Below are 24,570 nucleotides of genomic sequence, written 5' to 3'. Positions count from 1 at the left end.
TGTTTAGCTAAGTTTAATATGTCAAGGTGAAAAGGTTTCACTAATGGTGTTAGGATATGTATAATATAAACTTAATATGGACTTCAATGCTTACATCCAAGAAAGTTTGCTATTAAAATGTCTTATCATTTTTATCTTATTAATTCTTAATACCTTACTTGTTAAATGGTTAATCTAGATTTGTGTTGTATAACACTTGGTATAATAAATGATTGATCCTTCATAGCCAACTGTATGGTATAACCGACATCTGTGCTATGAAAGGAACTTGATTTGTTGTTAACATAAATTAACATCATGAATACTTGACAACATTTACAAGTATTAGCATTATTCGAATAAGATAACTAATGTAATCATGTTAATAATTTATAATTCGATTGGAATCTCCTTTGTGTATGGTTTCCAGTTGAGTAATAAAAAGAGTTTATACTATACTTGATTGAAATACCATTAGTGGATCCTCTAACCTTAACAATTATTTTATCCTTGTTTAATCCTTACATCAATATCCCAAAAAATTCTCATAAACTCTTTGTTTTATTAAATATATATTATTTGTAATTTATATAGTTCACCTCCCTGTGGTTCAACCCCGGTCTTTGCGGGTTATTTATTACTTCGACACTCCTACATTTGGGATAAGACATTAATCTTTTAATTGTGTCAAGTTTTTGGCGCCGTTGTCGGGGAGGTAAATTACTGTATAAATTATAATATTTGTTTTATTTTTTTTCACTTTTCTTGTATCTAACTTTTGTTTTCTTTTTCCTTTTATTCTCTTCCTACACGTGTATGAGAGTTTGGTCACGTACATTAAGTGGTAGACTTTGTAGGGTGTCCTTATCTTTTTCAAAAAATATGACCGAAGAAGATAACCAGTCGCTTCATAATGAGAATAATGAGAATAATCGAGTTAGAACACTTAGAGACCACATGAATCCTACAAGAACAAGTGCACCCTCATGTATAGTTTTCCCTCCTGGTGCATCTCACTTTAATTTTAAGCCAGATATTATTCAACTTTTACCTTCTTTTCATGGCTTAGATCTAGAAAATCCATACTTGCATTTGAGAGAATTTGAAAAAGTTTGTAACACTTATAATGACTCAAATTCTAGCATAAACATCATTAGATTAAAGCTTTTTCCTTTTTCATTAAAAGATAAAGCTAAAACATGGCTACAAAATTTGAGACCAAGATCCATTCGTGCTTGGGATGAAATGCAACAACAATTTTTAAAGAAGTTTTTTCCGTCTCATAGAACAAACTCTTTCAAAAGACAAATCACCACTTTCACTCAAAAACCAGGAGAAACATTTTACTAATGTTGGGATAGGTATCGAGACTTGCTTAGTACTTGCCCTCATCATGGTTTTGAAACATGGAGATTAGTTTCACATTTTTATGAAGGGTTAACACCTAAAGATAGACAAATGGTGGAATTGATGTGCAGTGGAACTTTTAAAGATAAAGACCCTAATGAAGCAATGGAGTACCTAGACTTGCTAGATGAAAATGCTCAAAATTAGGACACTACAGGCACTTATGAGGTACAAAGTAAAAATCAACCTCATACATCTAGTGAAGGAATGTACAACCTTAGGGAAGATCATAACCTCCAAGCCAAGTTTGCATCTTTAGCTAGAAAAGTTGAGGCACTAGAATTGAAAAAAAGTGGTCAATTAAAATATGTTCAAAACATTGTGTGTCAAATCTGTGAAACCAATTAACACTCAACCAATAACTGTCCAACTTTGCCTTCTTTCAAGGAATGTCTCCATAAACAAGCCTATGTTTTAAAAAGTTTCCGAAGGCCCAATCATAACCCATACTCACAAACATACAACCCTGGTTGGAGAAATCACCCAAATTTTAGTTGGAAGAGTGATAACAATAATGCTCAAACTTCACAACCACCATTTCAAGCACACCATAATTTCCAAAATTCTCATGAATATGCACCTCCTTATGCTCCACCTCCTAGAAGAAATCTTGAGGAAACATTGCATGTATTCATTGAAAAGTAGGAGACAATCAACACTCAAAATGCTCAAACCATGGCAGATCTAAAAGATGCTCTTGCAAAATTCACATCTACTCTCAGTTTTCAGGAGAAAGGTGAGTTTCCATCTCAACCCCAGCAAAATCCCAAAGGGCAATACAATTCAAGTGCAAGTAGTTCCAGAAGCCAACACATGGATCAAGTCAAATCAGTCATTACTCTCCGCAGTGGTAAGGTTATTGAAAAACCCATTCTTGAACCTTGTGAGAAAGATGATGAGTTAATCTCTGAGGGTAAGGAAGGGGTTGAATCTGAACATTGCAAAGAAAAGACTGATTCCCCGCCAGCATTTCCATTTCCTCATGCCATGACCAAACAAAGAAAAGTCGATCACAACTCTGAAATCTTTAAAACTTTCAAACAGGTAAGGATCAATATACCTTTATTGGATGCTATTAAATAAGTACCTTCTTATGCTAAATTTTTGAAAGATCTGTGCACTGTGAAGAGAAAACTGAATGTGAAAAAGAAAGTCTTTTTAGTCGAACAAGTAAGTGTCATTCTTCATAACAATAATGCTTTGAAATATAAAGACTCTGGTTGTCCTACAATTTCTTGCTTTATTGGAGAACATAAAATTAAAAGAGCTTTACTTAATCTTGGAGCTAGTGTGAATTTACTTCCATATTCAGTCTTTTAGAGTCTCAATTTAGGTGAGTTAAAACCAACTTCTGTAACTCTCTTACTTGCTGATAGATCTGTAAAAGTGCCTAGATGAATAGTTGAGGATGTGTTAGTACAAGTTGATAAATTCATTGACCTTGTAGATTTTGTTGTCTTGGATACACAACCTGTTGAAACATGTAATCCAATTCCTGTTATTTTAGGACGTCCGTTTCTTGCAACTTCTAATGCATTGATTAACTGTAGGAATGGACTAATGGAGTTATCATTTGAAAACATGACATTGGAGATGAATATTTTCAACATTTGCAAGCAACCTGGAGATGATAATGATTTACAAGAAGTAAATCTTATTGAAGAATTAGTTTATGATCAATTTGAATATATCTTGAGTAAAACTGAGTTCGATGAATCTGAAGAATTGCAAATGATTTATTCTCAGGAAGAAATCAAGGACAAGAAAGGCACCGACAATGTTGTCGCAGATCATTTGTCAAAATTGACAATAGATTCGACATCTGACATCACACCAATCGATGATTACTTTCCTGACGAATCCTTACTTTCTCTTAATCCAATGCCTTAGTTTGCTAATTTTATCAATTTTCTTGCAACATGAGATTTGTTAGCTTATTGGAGTACCCAAGACAAAAGAAAGTTTTTGAACGAAGTAAAGAATTTTTATTGGGATGACCCTTACTTATTCAAATATTGTCCTGATCAAATATTTTGAAGATGCATTTTGGACAATGAGGTAAGTAGTGTCATTAAATTTTTTCATTCTTAGGCACGTGGGGGTCATTTCTCATCAAATAAGACGACTGCAAAAATCTTACAATGTGGATTTTATTGGCCCACCATGTTCAAAGACACACATGTGTTCTGCAAAGCTTGTGAAAATTATCAAAAGTCAGGATTTATTTCAAAACATAAAGAGTCTTTAGATTATCTTCTATTGACTTTTGGGACATATCCTAGTGGCAATGTGCATTGTGCATTTCATGACTTATGACCCCATTTTCATAAAGAACATGCTCGACATAGTCTTGAGAATCTGACTATAAAATATCTTGTTTGCCAGTTTTTAAGAAAACTGGATGAGAAGCCTATCCTCGAATCATAGAGGGCGTTTAAGCCGTTCTTGGACGTAAAACCAAGGGAAGATGTGAGTCACAATCATAACTACAATTTAAGCCTTAGTTTGTAAGTCTTTTGGTTTTTATTAATAGCATAATATTTGTGTTTTGTTGTTTCTTATATTTATTTAAGTGTATTTTAGGTTTGTCAGTGTTCGTTGTTTCAGGTGATGTCTTCTATATTCTATCTTTTTGCCTTAGGACATTGAGGACAATGTCTCATTTTGGTTGGGGGGAGAGGGTAGTAGTTGAAAAAAAAACTAACTAACTAACTGCTTTTGTTTTTAATAAAACCATTTGACAAAACTGTTATTACTAGGATGACAGAGTAAAGGAGAATTTTATTGATTCTTGAGACGCATCTTAGTAACATTTTCCAATGGTTATTTGCAATATTCATAACAAGGTCTAGCACATACTTCTCATGAAATATTTAAATTTATAAACTCTCGTATTATTATCACATGATTCTGCTCATATACTTATTTAACAAGTATTTATAAATCATCATTTTCACACACACATTTTAACACATGCTTATGGGTTGCACATTAGATCATTACATTAATTATGTTTTTTTGTTAAAGGTAACAGCTAAGGGAAATGATAATATATAATTTGCAAAAAAAAAAAACAGAAAAAAATGATCTGGGACCCGAGTTATTAAGCTCAAAGGGGTGTCTCAACACCTAATGCCCTAAGACCAACTGGTCTGGGAGTCATTAGCCTAAAGCACGCTGCATGGGTTCAAAATAAATTGTGTTATAAATTATTACTTAAAAAAAGAAGAGAAGATAATCATCCCAACCCAAGGAAGTTAACCTTAAACATTAGAACAAAATTTTGTTTTCTTCCAAGTAAAGCCATATAACAATGTGTTGATATATTAAGCACAAAAGAAAGGTTTATTATTATCTTGGTAAAGAGGTATTAAGTAGACATATAAATCGAATGAGAGTTTGTTTATCTGAATAAATTAATGGAAGTTGAATGATGAATGCCTTGCTTTGTGGAACTTGCAAATTGTTTTTCTATTTTAATGATTTGATTACTAGGGACTAGTAATAAGCTAGTCGGGGGGTGTGTGATTGCTACTTAAAAGTGTATTTTTATCAAGGTTTATATCATTATTTTGCACTTGAAGAATCAATAACTCCTTAACTAGAGCATGTTTTATAATAACATGTCTAATAATATAAGATACCTTTAATTTATGGTAAATGTTCATCTTAAATGCATGCCTATCACATAAATCAAAGGATTGATTGATGAGTTTAACTACTGAAATTGAGAAGACAAAGAGAGGGCTAAGCTTAGAAAAGAGATGCCGGTTCAGTCCAAACTGGAACACCATTCGATTATTGGATCATAAATGGAGTTGTAGAACTTGGATTTAGTTTTGGTTTATATGTATGGAAAGCTGAGATATAGGCTTAAAACTTTCATGAAGAGTCCAAGATTTAAAAGTGTCATGTTCGAGCTCAAATGGTAGCAACAACGGAGAAGTCAGAATCTGTCCTGCAGCTCAGATACTGTTCAGTGTTCAGCCCATAACTCAAGTTCTAGAAGTCTAAATGCACCGATTCTTGTTTTGCTGGAAATCCGAGACAATTTCCCAGAACTTTCATGAAGAATATCTGTTCAAATTCTGATGTTAGCAATGATGTTTTGTTCAGACAAGAAGATAATAATTGTCACCAAGTCAAAATGTGGCCACCCACTCAACAATTAGTCATCAAATCAATAGTTCTAAATTTGACCTATAAAAGGAGGCATTTTTCATGCATTTAGGCATCTTGGTTTTCAGATCAAGATCATTTCCTTACTTGCTTTCTTTCTTTGTAGTTTGAATGTTCTAGTTTCATTAATATCTTGTTTATGCCTTTCATTTTCTTTACTATACTTATATAATTATGTTCTCATCTTGTTTATTTATGTTTCTCTTCTTCATAATGTTTAGCTAAGTTTAATATGTTAAGGTGAAAAGGTTTCACTAATGGTGTTAGGATATGTATAATATAAACTCAATATGGACTTCAATGCTTACATCCAAGAAAGTTTGCTATTAACTTGTCTTATCATTTTTATCTTATTAATTCTTAATACCTTACTTGTTAAATGGTTAATCTAGATTTGTGTTGTATAACACTTGGTTTAATAAATGCTTGATCCTTCATAGCCAACTGTATGGTATAACCGATGTCGCACTCGACATCGCGGCGGCCCTAAAAATAATTCATATATTAAGGAAAAAGAACAGATTTCTGGCATCTTGTTCTTTTAAGGGAAAATGTCTTGTTTGAGGAGTCGCCACCTAGTATTATGGTCACTAGGAACCCTAACTGGTCAACAGAGATTCTATGGTACGGGACTGGTTACGTAAAAGGGAAGATATTATCACCCCTTAAACGTTCTGCCTGAGGCAGACTGCATTGCTGGTTTTGTCTTAAATTGCTAAAAAAATTATTCGCTTATGCTATGATGATTTGTTTATAATATTCCTAACTCTGGCGCCAGTGAATATTCGATCCCGAATAATTCCAACTCTGGCGTTGGTAAAAATTCCACCACGAATAATTCCAACTCTGGCGTTGGTAAAAATTCGTAGCTACAAAAAAATCAGTATATTTTCTTTTTCTTTTTTATTTTTAATTCCTGATCCTAATATCAGTGAATAAATTGACAAAAATACATTTTTCCTAAGACATGCAAAATTTTTATTTCTACACTTTATAATTTTTTTTATTTTTTTGGGCTGGGCCCAGCTCAGCCCACATGGGCTGGGCTAGACCCAGCCAGCCCGGCCCGGCCTGGCCACTGGCCCAAGCCAGTGACCCGGCTGGGCCAAGGACACACGCTCAGCACGGTGGGCGTAATTAAAATTGCAAGTGCACAGTGCCTGTGTAATTAAAGATGGAAAGAGAAGGAAAGATGCAAACTTACCTGGTGCAGCTGCGGGGTGAAGACGAAGACGATGGTGACGACCGGTTCGCTCTGGCCGGCAGACACTACTTCCTCTCCTCTGCTCCTTCTTCTACGTTCTTTTTTTTTTTTGCTTTCTTTCTGTGTTGGATCCCTCTGCTCTGTCTCTTCTGCCCGTAGCTTTTTCCTTTAGCCTCCTCTGTTTCCTTGAGAAGAAACAGAGGAACGAAAGTCTGTTTTTTTCTTCCTCTAGTCTCCCCCGGTTCTGTGGTTCCTCCCCTATTTCTCTGTCCAGTATTCTCCGTTCAAGACGAAGACGATGGTGATAGAACGAGGTGCTGCTGGTTGATGGACCAAAATTTTCCCTGGTTCTGTTTCTCTCCCCTCAGCCCCTTGGTTCTGTCATTCGTTGTCTACAGGGACGAAAGCAATGGTAAAAGCAATACTCCTCTCTATGTAGTCTTTGTTTGGTTCGTGCTCTCTCTTGGTTTTTTTTGCTCTGTGTTTCTGGGTTTCCTTTTTTTCTCTGCTCCCCCTCTGTTTCTTTTTCTATCACTCTCTCCAACCCCTTGTTCTTCGGTGCTGCTCGGTTTATATAGGGCTCGGCGGGTTGATAACGGACTGTAGGCCAACGGTCGGCCACCATTAAGGCGCCCATAACTGAAGCTAACGGACGACGATTACTGCTGCAACGTTCGGCCTCCTTCACTGTAGAAAACGGTCACAGGCTTAAAGGAGAAGAAGATGAACAGCGTCTTCAAAACGACGTCGTTCAACCATTTTTCGTTTCGATCCATGCAGTTTTGAAAGTCTTGTAATTAAACCCCTGGTTTAAACTGTAATTGGCTCCCTGCATTTGCGCGCCTTTTTCAATGTAGTCCTTGGATTTTAATTTCGCAATTTAGACCCCCAATTAACCCCAAAACTTTGCTATTTCTTCAATTAAGTCCCTGATTTCAGTAATTTAATTAAATCCAAAGTCCAATTAAGTCTAAAACTTATCATTTCTCCAATTAAATCCTTGTTTGGGTTAATTAAATTAATTCCAAGCTTAATTAAGTCTCGAAACTTACCAATTCTCCAATTAAAACCTTGATTGGATTAATTTAATTAATTTCAAGCTTAATTAAGTCTCAAAACTTATCAATTTTTCCAATTAAAACCTTGATTGGATTAATTAAATTAATTTCAAACTTAATTAAGCCCCAAAACTTCCAATCATGTTGCCTTTAACCCAAAATTTAATTCATTCTTCATTTATTTCATTTTACTTGTTTTTTCATCATTATCATCATTTTTTTTTATCCTTTTCAGTAAATAAAATAAAATAATAATAATTAAAATAAAATGGTCAAAAATTGGGTTATGACAACCGATACCTGTGTTATGAAAGGAACTTGATTTGTTGTTAACATAAATTAATATCATGAATACCTGACAACATTTATAAGTATTAACATTATTCGAATAAGATAGCTAATGTAATCATGTTAACAATTTATAATCCGATTGGAACTTCCTTTGTGTGTGGTTTCCAGTTGAGTAATACAAATAGTTTATATTATACTTGTTTGAAATACCATTAGTGGATCCTCTAACCTTGACAATTGTTTTATCCTTATTTAATCCTTACATCAATATCCCATAAAATTCTCATAAACTCTTTGTTTTATTAAATATATATATTATTTTTAATTTATATAGTTCACCTTCCTATGGTTCGACCCCGGTCTTGCCGGGTTATTTATTACTTCGACACTCCTGCACTTGGGATAAGACATCAATCTTTTGATCGTGTCAACATGCTAAATGTCAAGCATAAGAGGCAATACATTAGTGAATTTATGAGGTTTCTTAAAATTTATGACATGTTGAATGTCAATTATAGGGGGTAAAGAATTAACAAGCTTATAGTGGTAATTTTCTTAAAACTTTTCAAACACCGCAATTACTTCTTTATGTAATTCTATTAGAGAGTCTCCTGAAACTTCTTCTACAACTAAAGAAAACTCAATATAGTCTTCATTATCCTTATTTTCAAACTCTTTTGGATTCATTATGTTAACCATAGTTACATTATCAGGTGGTTTCACTAGGGAGTTTTTTTGAAATTTCATTTTCAACTAAACCACCCATAATAAGCTCTTCATTAACCTCATTCTCAAACTCATTATGCTGTTGTTATTCTGTCATATTCTCCTTTTTGTTGTTCTTATAGATAGGTTTTGATGGCAATCCAACAAGGTGGATTTATCTACCTTTAAAAATGAAAGAACATGAATTTGATCGATCAGAAATGATGATGTCATATATCAATGACCTACTCAAAATGACATGTTCGACATCCATTGAAATCACATCACATAAAATCTCATCATGATAGTCTGGAAATTTAATAGGGAACAAACATCTCTCATTAACTATTATGAAAGTATTATTAATACATGACACATTATATGACTTAAGATGAAGAACATATTTTAGGCCTAAATGAGCTACAATATAAAACTTTCATTATCAATAATTATCTTGCAACTTTTACCCCCCACTTAATATATGTGTGAAAATAGCAGTCATTCTTTAATCTTCAATTTCTTAGATTGTATCAAGACATCTAATTATATCCAACCTAGTCATCCCAAACTCTATGGTGTTTTGCTCATTAATGGTTTTAAGACATCATTCAAGGTCGAGTCCATGGTAGTTGTAAAGTAAAAACACAAAAAAAAAATTTCATTTTTTTATTGTGGATTTTAATCAAGATTAGAATACACTATGAAAATTGTAAGTATGCATTGCTTACTTGGTGCACATAAAACATAAATGGGAGACATAAAAAATGAGCAGATTTACTTATTCGATGTCACAAATCTTCAGATAAAATTTAACTAAGACAAGAATGTTGACACTACTAAGGGTTGGGGTGACTGGATTTGTGAGTATGGAGAAGGGGATTTGTTGTTTATGTTGTGAAGAAGAAGAAGGAGAAGAAGGGAGATTGTTGTCAGTTATAACACTTTTAAATTTGCTAATGAAGTTTCTAATGGAAAATGACAACAAAATATTTCTATCAATATTTTTGTTGAAGTATAATGATGTTTTATATTACGGATGAAATTACCGACATAATAATTATTGATTTTTATTATGTCGGTAATTACCAACGACAACCAATCGCAAACTTCCTTGATAATTTTTGATGAAAAATACCCGTCACTATTTCCATCAGACATTACCGTTGAAAAATATCATTGCTTTTGCCAATTTTATGGCAGTGGTTGTTGTTGAATTTCAATATGTGAGGCATTTTGCTCAAGCTTTAATTGGACTTAATGACACACTTGTGTTGACGACAATTGTTGCATGTAAGATGGATATTCGATTCATAGACATGGATAAGTTACAAATGTACTACGAGAACGTGAATCCTATTGATACCATCCATCCCACAAGACGAAAAATCGAATTATCACAACATGCAATTTATCAAAGATCCACTGGTTAGCAATGCTGAGGTCTCTAAATTTACTAACGCTGTTACTCATTTGAAAACCCAAATCCAAACTCTGCAAAATAGAAGTTGGGTACTTTATAAAACAACAGCCATTGTGAACAGGTTGATGAATGCAATGAAGAAGAAATTGGATAAAACTTGTTAGAGCAGACGAAGATCGTGCTGGCAAAAGAAGAACATGATTCTGCTGATGAAGAAGGTAGAGCAACGGGTCTTACACGAAAAGATTGTGAAGTTTTACAAACCAATTAAAGATTCTATCTTTGAGGAGTTCAAAGGCATGGATTATTACATTATTGACTTTGTTTTTCCTTTCGAATTCAGTATTAGTTAAGAAGTCTGTCTTATTACCAACACATAAGAGGTATGAAGTACAAAAGTTTTTGTTTAGGATATGGAGTGCATGGAAATTCATGGAGTTTTCCTCCTTCGACACTTTCAAACTAGATATAAAGGGTATTTTTAATTAAAAAAATATTTAATAGTGTAATAGTGATTGTTTTTTAAAATATTTTTATTTTAAAATGTATTAAAATAATATTTTTTTAAAAAATTATTTTTAATATCAACACGTCAAAACAATTTAAAAATATAAAATAATAATTTAAAGTTAATAAAAATATTTATTTTTTTTTAAAATATTTATAAAACATAAAAATAAATAAATGAGATGTTAAAAAATATGCCTATTTTATATTTACGTGATTTTGTACTTCTATCCTACATCAATCCTCGTGTTTTGTTGTTTCTAGCTCTCTTGTCCTACATCACCTGTCGCTTTATGATTTGCTTGTTTTCCTGACAACAAAATTAATGCTAACTTCTTATAAACCTTAAATGTTTTAAAGGCCAGACAGAACTTTTTCACATGTGCCAGTGCTCCGAGACTCTGTGGAGAATTTGAAGCTTAAAAACTCCAATGTTTGTGTCGTATACCTACCTGACTCACAGGTCAGTTCTCCTTTATCGCTGTACATTTACATGCACCAGTCTTATCATCTGACTAAATGCTATACAGTATACACCCTCTCCATACCTTGCAGGCTTGCATGGATTTTATGACTTGGATACCTAGACCTCCGCCTCGGACTCCATTTCATGACTTGCAAAACTATGCATTTTCTGTCGAAAATATAAGCTGCCTTGGATGATTTTACTAAGTTTTTGACAATGAACATAAAACTTAAAATGTTATAAAAAAAGCGAATACAAATACCAGACGAGCTGTTCTCCTTCCTCCCGCTGCCAAGGGACACCAACATATGCGTGTGACAGTTCTTGTTTTCTCTTGAACTCATTCTCTAAAAGAACTGCAAGTCACCACAGAAGGAGCACATTGATATTCTCTGTCGTTAACAGCCAAATACTACTACAAGATGTTTGCAGCAACACGATGCTAAAAGCCCATCATAACTAAAGCAAACTTTTGGACCCAATCGGAAAATTCTTCCTGGTTAACAACTGGCATGCATCATGGGATATTTCCTGAGTGTTTGGTCTCTGTCAGAGGGTTCGAATTATGATTTTTTTCACCGCCATCATCTAATTACTAGGCCCGATAAGCATTATCTCTTCTTTACTGATCTCAACATTACCTCTACATAATTTAAACAACTCTATTGCGGTAGCAGATAATTTCCAAGTGCGTCCAATGTACAAAACCAAGAGCCTTTTGCACCCCTCTCTCAAAGCTTGCAACCCAAGATCACACAGATTTCGACAACGATTGACATGAAGTTTCTCCAATTTATTGCAATTGATCCCAATAGATTGCCATCCTGCAATCCTGACCCCATGACACAATGCCACATTCCATTCTTGAAGCAATGGGCACCCCCTCGCTATTGCCGCAATGGACTCATCACCAACAGTCCTGCACAGCCAAAGATTGAGAATCTTAAGCCTTGTGGCAAAACCTGCACCTATCACTGCCAATGTATCTCCACTACGCCACCAGTTTACACGAGAAACATTCAAATACTCAAGACCACCTCCACTTACAATCCCCATAATGCCTTCTGGATCAAGGTTACAAGAATCAGCATCTATATGAGTTAAAGTTGGTGAACACCCTTTAAACCCTGTACCATTCACTCCGCTGCAATGTGATATCTTAACTGCCTCTAGATGACAGCAAGATTGAGAGAGAGCTCTCAGCCCACCGTCAGAAACAAGTGAGCAGTATGAGAGATTTATGTGCTTCAAGGCTGAGCAACCATTAGCTAAAGTTTCTAACCCAGCATCAGTAATATTGCATCGATATAGACTAATAGCCTCTAGGGAGGAGCAACCAGCGGCAACCAGTGAAAGTCCATTGTCAGTGATTCCAAAACAACAGTCCAGATTAAGATGAAGCAGCTTTGAAGGATAGGATTGCAAGAAGGTTAAGCATGAATCAGGCAGCTCCGAGCAACCAGAGAGGGACAAATAGTGTAAATGCTGAAAACGGGTGAGCAGCCTATGGAGATGGTAGGCACTAACAACAAGCCCCCTTTGAGATAACGAAGAAACGTTGGGGAGGGCCAATGAACTATGAAATTGTAAGGACCGACGATGTGTGTTTTGAATATTAAGCCAGCGATGACAAGTCAAACCAAACGATTCATGATCAAAGCTACAGACAAGAAACTGAAAAACAATAGACAGGCAATCATCGGGTAGGAGCATGATAGAGGTACGAGTATAACTCAAAGGTTCTTCCATGATAACTTTGTTAGAACTCTTTTGAAGGCTGTAGAACCCCTATCTTTAGGGTATCTTTTTTATAAGCTGAGCTAGATGAGTTGGGAGATTCAAAACTACATAGAGCAGGTGAATCGCCGTATCCATAGCCTACATGAACCCCACATTTACGATAAAGAAGTTACTTTTTGAACGATAATGATCCGGGACACAAGAAGATAGTTTACCTCATCAACCTGTGTGAATTGACTAAGATCAACAGAAAGGAAGGAGATATAAACCTTCTTTCTAGATTCTTGACGTCAGGTGATTCGACTAAAAGATGTTAAATTCAAGGGGTATCCACAAGAGCCACAGCTGCAAAGGAGAAAAACCAGTAAGCTGGAATGGAGAAAAACCATCAATAAAAGCATCATTAAGAGAAACATAAAGATAATTAAGAATGTGTTTTTCTAAGGCTTTGTGTTTGCCGTGGATACAACCCTCAACAGTACAAACTCCACAGTACAAAACACAAGACACAAGAGCGTTTGTTATGGGTACAACCCTCCACAGTTATTTGCTTTTCGTGGTGACTACAAGCCCCACCACTAAAAAAAAAAAAACTTAGAAAAACACACTTTACATGCACTATATAAACAAGCTTTCTAGTATGAATGATAGAAATTCCCACAACTTCACAGGCTCAAGGTTAGTGATAAAAATGAACACCGAAGTTTAACAACATCTCAGCTAGGAATTTCATCAGACACCTAATAACCAGAAAAAAAAATTAAACATTCATCTTTGAAATCAATTACATAATTGGAGGAGGTGCAGATACTGGCAGCATCTAAATTAGTTTGGGTGGTACTTGTGATGAAAACAGAAGTCTCCAATGATTTTGGTGCGAACATCAATCACTAGATCAGAAACCGCCCAATATAAAAAACAAGAACAAAAACAAAAACAAACCTAATTGTCAAAAAGAAGAAGAAGCAAATGATTCGAACCCGAGCAGGTCAACAATAATCAAATAATTCGAAATAAAAGGAACACAAGTTTCTAACAAAATTATAGAGAAATTACCGAGCGATTTGAAAGCCTGGTAACTGAGAAGACAGGATGACTTGTTGACATAAGAAAAAACAGATACAAGAAAAGATGTAAAATGATTGAAGAAGATATCCTGCCCCGATCCGAATAAAGAGTGCAGCCAAGTCAGGCAGGTACAGAGTTTCTCCTCTCCTTTTATTTAATTAATAAATAGGTGGCCCACAGCGAGTTTATCTTCTTTTTTCATAGTAAAAAAATATCAAGAAGAAGCAAATTGTTTTTAAGCCGACATAGCTAAACTTCCCACCTTCCCGGATCAGCCGTCAAAGTGTCCTTGGATTTAAAAAGAGGGGTAGCGTCCGCCTTCAGTTCATAAATAAGTAAAATAATATTAAAAATAGTGTTATTTCACCTTCACCAAAACTCCGGCTTATCCTCCACCTCGCAAAGTCATTTCCCAACATTAAACTAGAGTTAAGTTCAAGACAGTCTTCTTTCCCCGCTGATTCCACCAAGCTCATTCTCTTACGTGTAGTTTCATTAGATAAAAGACAGGGACAGTAAAAATATAATAGACAGGGACAATAAAAATCTCATTAATCCATTTATGTGTGTTATTAATTAGATAGCGAAGCATTTGGCTATTTTAAAAGAGTCATAGTTACTCTCGTTATTTACTCGTGCTTGGTTGAATTTCTTCACTTTGACATTCGGAGCACTTGACAGAAATTACTGTAATAACCCAGCTTTTCAAAACCAAAACAACGGTAATAATTTTTTAAAAAAACACGATATTATTTTGGGAATTAATAAACCGGTTTCCACTCATTATCGAGGTACAATCCATATACAAAACATCAATCAACATTTCATTAAAAGCGGTTCTTACACATACATATAATATTACGTTTGCATGATTACAAGTTCACATTATCATATATGTATATAATCATAAGTTTGCATTCATGTACTATTAATAGACATCACGCATTTAAACAAAAGTATTGAATAACAATTATATATTTAGTACACTTTGTTCATACATAATACATCGTAATTTAAAATGCGACTACATGATTCTTTACAAAAGTAGGTTCCTGTGTAATGAGATTCACGCATTTATGATTATTTACTTGATATTCAAAAATATTAAAAATCAATGAAAAAAAAAGGGTTGAGTTAAACTTGACGAACCTGCTGAATTCATGATTCAAGATATAATATCGGGATAACTTAATAAAAAAAAATAAAAAAAATCAAAATACCAATTTCCAAAAAACAAATTAAAAAACAAAATTTCTTCAAGTATTGCCTCATATTAAATGCTAGGGGATGTAATAAAAAAAATTAATTTAATAAAAAAATAAAATTCGGGCCAACAATTTTTTTTCATCATAGAAAAGATATCAAGACAATGCAAACTCTGTAAACCCAGGTTAAACTCTCAAGCCTGCAATCAATTAAACATGATTCCACCAAGCTCATTCCCTTAACTATGGTTTCATTAGATAATAGACAGAAGCAGTAAAAATCTCGTTAATCCATTTATGTGCGTTACTAATTAGATAACGAGACATTTGGCTATCTTAAAAGAGTCATAGTTACTCCTGTCATTTACCCGCGCTTCACTTTGATATTCGGAGCACTGGACAAAAATTACTGTAACAACCCGGCTTTTCAAAGCCAAAACAATGATAATAATTTTTTGAAAAAACACGATATCATTTTAGGAATCGATAAACCGGTTTCCACTCATTATCAAGGTACAATCCATATACAAAACATCAATCAACATTTCATTAAAAGTGGTTCTTACACATATATATAATATTACGTTTGCATGATTACAAGTTCACATTATAATATACGTACATAATAATAAGTTTGCATTCATATACTATTAATAGACATCACGCATTTAAACAAAAGTATTGAATAACAATTATATATTTAGTACACTTTGTTCATACAAAATACATCGTAATTTAAAATGCAACTACATGATTCTTTGCAAAAGTAGGTTCCCGTGTAATGGGATTCACGCATTTATGATTATTTACTTGATATTCAAAAATATTAAAAATCAATGAAAAAAAAAGGGTTGAGTTAAACTTGACGAACCTGCTGAATTCATGATTCAAGATATAATATCGGGATAACTCAATTAAAAAAATAAATAAAATCAAAATACCAATTTCCAAAAAACAAAATTTCTTCAAGTATTGCCTCATATTAAATGCTAGAGGATGCAATAAAAAATTTAATTTAATAAAAAAATAAAATTTGGGCCAACAATGTTTTTTTCATCATAGAAAAGATATCAAGACAATGCAAACTCTGTAAACCCAGGTTAAACTCTCAAGCCCGCAATCAATTAAATTCTTGACCCGGGCTCAACCTAGGAGCTCAACACCTAAAAAATTAAATGTTGGGGGGGTGAAATTAATTAATTCAATTCAAATTAAAAACAAATTTCCTTTAGAAAAGCTAAATTTAACAAAAAAAAAAAAAACAAAACCAACATGACCTATGTTATTTTCAAATTGACAAAAAAATCTCATAGAAAGCATATAAAAAAATAACAGAATGGTAAAGGATGGAAAAAAAGCTTTTAAAAAAGAAAAAAACCACGAAAACCCATGTTCGTGTCAATTTTATAAACCGGAGTCAATCTCTTAAACCTGTAAATCGTTAAATTCTAGATCCGAGCTCAACTAAAAAACTAAACACATGTCCAATTAAATATTGGAGGATGAAAAAATATAAAAAAAAATTAATCTAAAAAAATCTTGCAAGGTCAAAAAATACAATAATAAAAGAATGATAAATTTGCCAAAAAAACAATTGCAAAAACTATTAAAAAATAACAATTAAAAGAATAGAAACCAAATCTGATAGGTGAAAATACCTATTGGGGTGAAATTGAAAACAAATCTTAATTCAATAAAGTATTCTTAATAAAAAAAATTTTCAATAAAGAGAATAACAATGGAATTGAAAAAACTCAATTTCATAAATTATTTAAAATTTTAAAAATTTTAAAAATTGTAATGAAAAGAATAAGGATGAAATTTTAAGTACAACAAACCTTAGGGGTTGATTTGATTTTTCTTAAGGTTAGCACGAAAATTGACTAAGAGAGAAAGAAAAAAAAGAAAAACAAAATATCACACGTGCCACTCTGGCCACCATCGAGTTAGACGCACCGCTTATTCATGGAGGGGACACTGAGATGCTTGACCATAACGGAAACCCCGCTTAAAGAAAGGTGGAAAAAATGACAGCACTTAAGGGTCAATAATTTAATAGCAAATGATAAAACCGAATAAAAAATCAATTTTAAAAAAAACTGAGTCAACCCATATTAACTCAACTAACTTACGACCCGAGATATGAGATGAGGATAACCTCACAAAAAGAAAAACAGAAGAAATCACAAAACTCAAGGTCTAATAAGTCAAACCATGTAAATCATTAAAACTGGTGGACCGCGTCATGAGACTAGGAATACCATGTAAAAGGCAAACACGAAAAAATTACAAAGAAAAATTCTTAATTATAAAAAATCATAAAAAATAAACAATGAGGACTAAATCTTGAACAAAAAATAATTGAAAGAAACTAATCGAGGATTAAATTGAAAACAAAATAAGTAAAAAAAGGATAAAAAAAGAGCAATGAAAAAATTAGGACCAAAATTTTTTTAAAAAAAATTAAGATTCTAAAAGACAAAATAAAAAAATAAATAGAAATAGAAATTGAAATGGAGCATGAAAAAAAATGAGGACCAAAATTAAAAAAAAAAAATTTAAAAGCAAAATTCTTAAGGATACAAAAGTATCAATCAAAAGAATAAGGACTAAATTGGATACAAAAATTAAATCCAATTAAATGCGGAGGGATGAAATTGAAAAAAACAAAAACTTCAAGAAGCATTAAAATAAAAAAAACAGAAATCAAAAGAATGAGGATCAAACCTAAAACAAATACAAAGTGGAGGGCACAACTGAATTTTTAAAGGTCTAGAAGAGAGAAAATAGAGGTAGGATAAAAAAAAACACTCATCGTTGCTAAACCGCCGCCCGCCTTGCCAAATGCGCTGCCCAAACAGCTACGCCACAACCTCGTGCATCAGATAAAATGACGATCGAGTTTTTTTGGCCACCGGAAGTGTCCTCACGTGCCTCCATAACAACATGGAGGACTTTGATGCGCTGACATGTGTGTGGCCCGTGTCAATATATTTTACTGATTTATTAATATTTTAATAAGTTAAATTACAAAAAAGAGCCCAATGGCATATCATTATTACAAAAGATAAACAATAAGACAAACAAAAATGTACTCTGAAGTCATTCTTAAATTTTTAAAAGTCAAAGGTTAAATGTGTAATTATATTATGCAAAAAAAATATTAAGACAAATAAATCCCTCTCTGCAAGGTCATTTTTTAAGCAGACAAGAGTATAAACGTTATTTCACTATGTTAATAAAAAGAAAAAAGACAAAAAACCCTTAATGAAAGACCATTTTTTTTAGATTTCAAGGGCAAAAGAGTATATTTATTGTGCATTTTCAAAGTTGAATGACAAAATTATCCCTATTCAATCTACAAATGACATTTGTATTCCTTGAAAAAGATGAAAATCCTTAGAAAAATATAATGAAACTCCAAATAAATGAATGCATGAATTTACACGGGAATAATATTGACTATCGATATAAGACTCGTATATAAGCATCTAAATCTTAATTAAGAGTGGTGAAGATTATGAGGGAATCATTGTGATTGGAAATGAAAAGTCTTGGTAAGTTGGTGTGAAAATCCTAAATAGATTAAAGAATAAATTTGTGCATGAAAATATCAACAGTTAGGGTAAACTCGTGCTAAATGGAGAAAATTTAAATACAAATTTTTCATAATAAGATTTAGAGAAATATTTAGTACGAATGGTGATCAAACTTTTCGATAGGAAACCAGGATGAAATAATAAAAATTTCTAGTACGCAAAAAATACTAACAAATAAGGATTTGATAAAAATAACACATAGACAATTAACGAGTGGCATTTTGATGATTATAAACAATCAACCCCTTCCTTTTTATAGGGTCGGCTTGTAGTTTTTCCATGAAAAAAAGAAGGAGAGTTCTTCAATTTTCTTTTTCTTCTCTTGAGGGATAAACAAAGTGTTGATACACAACATTGCAAGACACCTACATTTTTTTCCGATATTGAAAAATAAATTATTTTAGGGCAAATAAAGATTTTATTGGAGTCATCATCTAGTAATTTAAAGGAACTAGAAATCCCAAATTCGACACTAGTCTCAAAGATTCAGAGCTTATGATTAAGGGAAGGTAGACACCACCCTTAATTATTTCAAGTGAAAGGTTACCCTTACTTGTGTTTTTTATAATTTTATTTAAATGCTATAATATTCTGAGCTTATTTGCAATTTGTTTTTGACGGTTAACATCAGTCCCTAAAAATAAGAAACACGTCAAAAAATAACACCAAAAAATAGAAGATTCGTCAAAATGTTGACGTTTAACCCTAAAAAGGAGAGTTACGTCCAAGTTGAAAAAAAATAGGCATAATGCATATTTGCTTTTAAAAATTTTACATCAATCCTTTTAAAAAAAAAAACAAAGACGTGTAGACAGATAACGTTTATCCCTGAAAAGAAAGATTATGTTGGAATAGCTATAAAATCGTCATAACCCATATTTGAGAATCGGACTTTAGACCCGCACACGATGACTAGATAAATTGGGTTTGGACCCACGTTGTCATTGTTTTTTATATTTATTTTAGTTATTTTACAAATACAAGTATAAAATGACAAATAAAATACCCCTGAAGTCCTTAAAATTACCTCAGTGTCACTTTAAAGGAAAAAGACTAAAATACCTTTGAACTTCCCTGGAAACTACAAAAATACCCCTGGTGGCGCATTTAGCTCACGAGTGGCCACTACTGGAGGGTTTGAATTTTTTGGCAAAATTTCGGGCCATAAATGGCGGATTCTAGTAGATCTCGCTGAGCAAATTCCGCTGCTGGTGGTGGTGTTGGTCGTTGATGGTTGATGAGAGATAATTAATGATTTGAAGCTTTAAGTGGCCGAAGATGTATCAGCCTTTTTCCGGCGAGATACGACGTCAACGATGATGAAGACAACCTTGGGTTTCTTATGATGAGTAGAGGAGTCTTTATGTGGTGGTTTCGCCGTGAGATATGACTTGAGTTGGGAGATTTGATGAGAGAGAGAGAGTCATTGGTGAGGAGTGAGGGCCTCTAGGGTTTGCTACGGTACGAATGCGATCATGGTAATCTGGTGCACCTGGAGCTTGTGGACCGCTGTATCACTTCTAGATAAATTTGGTGTTGGAATTGATCACTTGGTTGTGGTTGGGTTGATTTGAAAATTGATCTTACGGTCCTGATTGATAGATATTTTTGCTTCGGTGTGATAAGATGCATTGTATGTTTGATATACCGAGTGACATGACAAGATAGGATCAAAGGATAGATTGCTAAAGAGTTGTGATGGATTTGGGTTTTAATCCAGTGTGTAAGCCCTATTTGACATATGAATGATTTGCACTGGCTTTGTGCTCAGGATACACTACAGGAGACATGAAGTATCTTGAAGAAATTTTCACCTACACCAACTACTCCATTGAAAAAAGACTTTTACATTATTATTTTTTGTTGTATCATATATATATATATATATATATGAGTAAAACTAAAAACTCAAATCAGTATTAGAAAAGACCTTTTTCAATTGCTAAAAATCAATTTTGATTACTGAAAAATTAATTTCAAACACTGAAAAATATTTTTCAACTAGTATCGACCCAGTGGACTTGGTTTTGACCAAAAATAACAATTTTGACCCGAAATGGCCTGAAATTCTTTTTTTTATCCTAATCAACATGGTTTGACTCATATTGACCCAGAGAACCTGATTTTGACCAAAATTATTTTTCAGGCGACCTGCCCAAGTGTTGAAAAATATGAAGATTTTTCAGTTGGTTTAATTCTCATAGGCGACCTACCCAAGTGATAAACATGAAAGTGTTTTCTACATTGATCTTATTTTCGAAGTGACCTACCTGTTTGTGAAATAAATAAAAGTGATTTCAACATTGGTTTTGTGAAATACATGAAAGTGATTTCAACATTGATCTTATTTCCAGATGACCAACCTATTTGTGAAATACATGAAAGTGATTTCAACATTGATTTTATAAAATACATGAAAGTGATTTCAATATTGGTTTTGTTTCCCAGGTGACCAACCTGTTTGTGAAATATATGAAAGTGATTTCAACATTGGTTTTGTTCTTAATGGAAACCTGCCTAGGTGAGAAATATAAAGATTTTTCAGGTTGGTCTCATTCTCATGAGCGACCTGCCTGACTGTTGTAGAAATGACTGTTATAGGATATGACTTAAAATGTCCCAATTGCATGGTTGAGTCTGAAACTTCATGATGATAAAGCTAGTTTCTTTTTTGTGATTACTTGGTTAATTCCTTAGCTCTTTGGACAAAATAATCCATTCTTCTAGAAAGTGGGGTACTGTTGGTTTCATGGTCTATGCAAGCTTCTAAAGGAAGTCATACATGTGTGGTTGAGATCTGATTTGTACATGGATCCCAAAGATGATGAAAGCTTCTCAAGAAAGTCCTACATATACGGTTAGGATCTGAGGTGTATGATGATCTCATAGATGACAAAAGCTTCTCAAAGAAGTTAGTTCATAGAGGACAATAATTTCTCAAGGAAGTTATACATGTACGATTGAGATCTGAGCTTCTATTAAATGATGACAGGAGTAAATCATCTATAAATCACGCAACATTTGGCATAAGTCATCACCAACATCCCAACTTCCTACATTTTCATTACTTCCAAAGTTCTTGACTTTTGAAGCTTTAATCATGTTTTCCTCTTCTTCCAATGCTAACCCAAACCCTATCCCTACAGTAGAGCCTGTAGTTTAGGGCAGTACCTTTAAAGTGAATGGTCGTCCAGTACAATAGAGGGCATTGTAATGGGAAATGAAGATATTGTAGTGCTCATTGCTAGAGACATGATTTTCTCTGTAATAAAACAATGATAAAGACCATGACTGATATTGAAGTGGTTAATCAGTCACTTGCTCTTAGTATCAGAGCATTTCATCCCTAGTGAGCATGATAGAACATCTTCATTGAATGTTCGGATTCATGACCTCTATCATAAAAAAATGACTTGGAGAGGAGAACCAAAAATTGAGTGTGCGTGTTGATATCTGAAGGGAAGAGATGTGACACCATGAGTTTGAGGCAGAGATAGAGCAGATGCATAAATAATTTGAGGAATTATGTTGCATGACTGATCATTATTATCATAACTCAATTTTGAGTTATTCCCTAAAAATCATATTTTTTTTCAAAATAAAAATCAAAAAATAAAATAAAGGCTGGTAACGTGGAGAAAACAGGCCGGGAAATTAAGCAGCAATTTTAGAGGAAACTTGAAGGCTTAATTGTACCCCATTGTGCCCAAAAATAGAGAGAAAATGCAAATTCAAGGTTAAATTAAATGATTATTGGACGAATTTGTATAAAACTTAAGTCCAATGACATAATTAAATTTTTAATAGGCCAATTTGATTTAATCATGGGCCAAATTAAATTTTGATTATGTTTAAAAATTAATTTGGGTCCAATTGAAGGATTTAATTAAGTGCAAGGATTTAACTATACTTTAAATGGGTCAAATTAATTTTATTTGGGGATTAATTGGTGAAAAATTAAGTTTGAGAGCCTAATTTGGGCTTAATTGAGAAGATTGGAATTTTAAGAGACCAAATTTATTTTTTAATGGGGGCAAAATTGAAGAAATTGAAAGTTTAATGGTCAATTAGGGGTTCAATTGAACAAATCCGAGACCAATGACCATATTGTAAAAGGCGCATAAATCTGAGGCTCAAACAATAATTCATCAGGGGCTTAATTGTATTAAATCAAAAGTTTAGGGTCAAATAGGGGTTTTATTGAAAGCAATTGAAAGCTGGAAAACTAAATAGAAGATCGGCAAAAGTCCCTAGTTCAAACCTAAAACGGCGCCGTTTCATAAAAAAAAAAGGGTCAGATGACGCGTCGTTCAGCACTGTTCATTATCTTCTTCATTTTTTTTCCAAAAAGCTGTTCCGGTTACCTACTTTGCAGCTGCATTTAATGTACCTAACGACCACCAAATTTGACAAAACTTGCACAAAATAAATCATAAGACATCCCTCTACGTCTAGGTATGGTCGTCACCGGCTCACTAGCAAAGAAACAGATGTGGCACCACCCCAAAGAGGCCAACTCAGGCAGCCTGCAGCTGTAGATTTGACAGGGCACCATACCTACTTTGAACCAACGGTTGGGATCCTTCCCAACTGAATCAAGGGCTGAAAATTTTACCTAGTGTAGACAAGATTGCCCTCTTCCACCACCTATAAATAGAGGTGGATTTCATAGCCTGAGGGACGAGAAAATCGGGTCCAAAGTCGGCCAAAAACCAGCCTTCCTCCCAGAATTTTTCCTTTTCTGCCGTCTGTCTTCACTCTCTCTCTCTCTTCTCTCCACCGTCCCGGCCACCACTGTCATCACCATCAGATTTTCAGCCACTGGCTCCACCACAGGAAGGAAACACAGCCACCTTCCAGCCACCAGGAGCCACCGCTGCTCGCTTTCTCTCTCCTCTACAAATTTTCTTCTTCTCTCCCTTCCGCTACCACTGACCGCCAACTCCCCTACCGTTCCTCGCAGCGACGCCGCCTGAACTATCTGCTCAACCTCCTGATCACATCCGTGACCATCACTCCCAGTAGTCTTCTCCTCCGCCTGTCTGCAGCTTTTGCAACCGTTTGGTTACATGCAGAACATGAACAATAACTGTTCACGTTTCTGCAAAAATAATTAACTTGGGATGTGGGCCAAACCTGATTCGGCCTAGCCTATATGTATGGGTCGGGTTCGGCCCACCAAAAAAGAGAAGAAAAAATATATTGGGCCCATATCGGCCCAACCATTTTGGGTCGATATCGGCCCACCTTTTTCATTGGGCTGAACCTAGCCCATTTATCTGGGCTGGCCCAGCCCACATGTTTTAATAATATTTAATTAATATAATATATTATATTATAATATTATAAATTATATATATATAAAAAACAAAAACAAAAAAAATTTAAAAAATCCTTTGAAAAAAATTTGTGATTTTTCTCGCATATTTTTCTACCAATTTTGCATAATATCGGGTTATATATTTACACTGTAAAATACAAATCCGGTATTAAAATATCCGGTTTTCTCTGAAATATTTCAAAAAAAATTCAAAACAATTTAAAAAAAAAAAAATCTCAAAGGCTTTTAAATTAATTTCCCCTTTAAAAAAAAATTGTTTTCATGCTACGACCAAATTCTAAAATTTTTCCAAGCATATCTTCATAAAAACAAATATTGCATCTTTTTCACGTTTTAAAATGCAAAATGGATATCATAACCAGTTTATGATTATCCATTAGGATTTGGCTAAAATATCAAAA

At 33.7% G+C, this 24,570-nt stretch overlaps 1 protein-coding gene across 4 annotated transcripts; it reads right to left on the bottom strand.

Annotated features, from left to right (window-relative positions):
- Positions 1–11,380: 11,380 nt before the first annotated feature.
- Positions 11,381–14,203, bottom strand: LOC18103342 (F-box/LRR-repeat protein 12). 4 transcript variants are annotated; one of them, XM_006377661.3, is made up of 3 exons: positions 14,013–14,203; positions 13,172–13,301; positions 11,381–13,094 (listed from the first exon to the last, which is right to left on the bottom strand). In XM_006377661.3, exon 3 carries the CDS (start codon positions 12,963–12,965, stop codon positions 11,805–11,807), a length of 1,161 nt encoding a protein of 386 aa, XP_006377723.3. In that variant the 5' UTR covers positions 12,966–13,094; positions 13,172–13,301; positions 14,013–14,203; the 3' UTR covers positions 11,381–11,804. The 4 variants fall into 4 exon arrangements, with proteins under 4 accessions (XP_006377723.3, XP_006377724.3, XP_052304748.1 ...); XM_006377662.3 differs by having other exon boundaries at positions 13,226–13,301; positions 14,013–14,202; XM_052448788.1 differs by having other exon boundaries at positions 11,381–13,325; positions 14,013–14,202.
- Positions 14,204–24,570: the final 10,367 nt, after the last annotated feature.

The sequence above is a fragment of the Populus trichocarpa genome, chromosome 17 (genome assembly GCF_000002775.5).
Source record: "Populus trichocarpa isolate Nisqually-1 chromosome 17, P.trichocarpa_v4.1, whole genome shotgun sequence".
NCBI lineage: Eukaryota > Viridiplantae > Streptophyta > Magnoliopsida > Malpighiales > Salicaceae > Populus > Populus trichocarpa.
The sequence above is the reverse complement of the archived record's forward strand: the minus strand, read 5'-3'. Positions and strand labels throughout refer to the sequence as shown.

What these genes read in the sequence shown, in the direction of transcription:
- LOC18103342 (XM_006377661.3), bottom strand. Translation starts at nt 12,965, where the DNA reads ATGGAAGAACCTTTGAGTTATACTCGTACCTCTATCATGCTCCTACCC.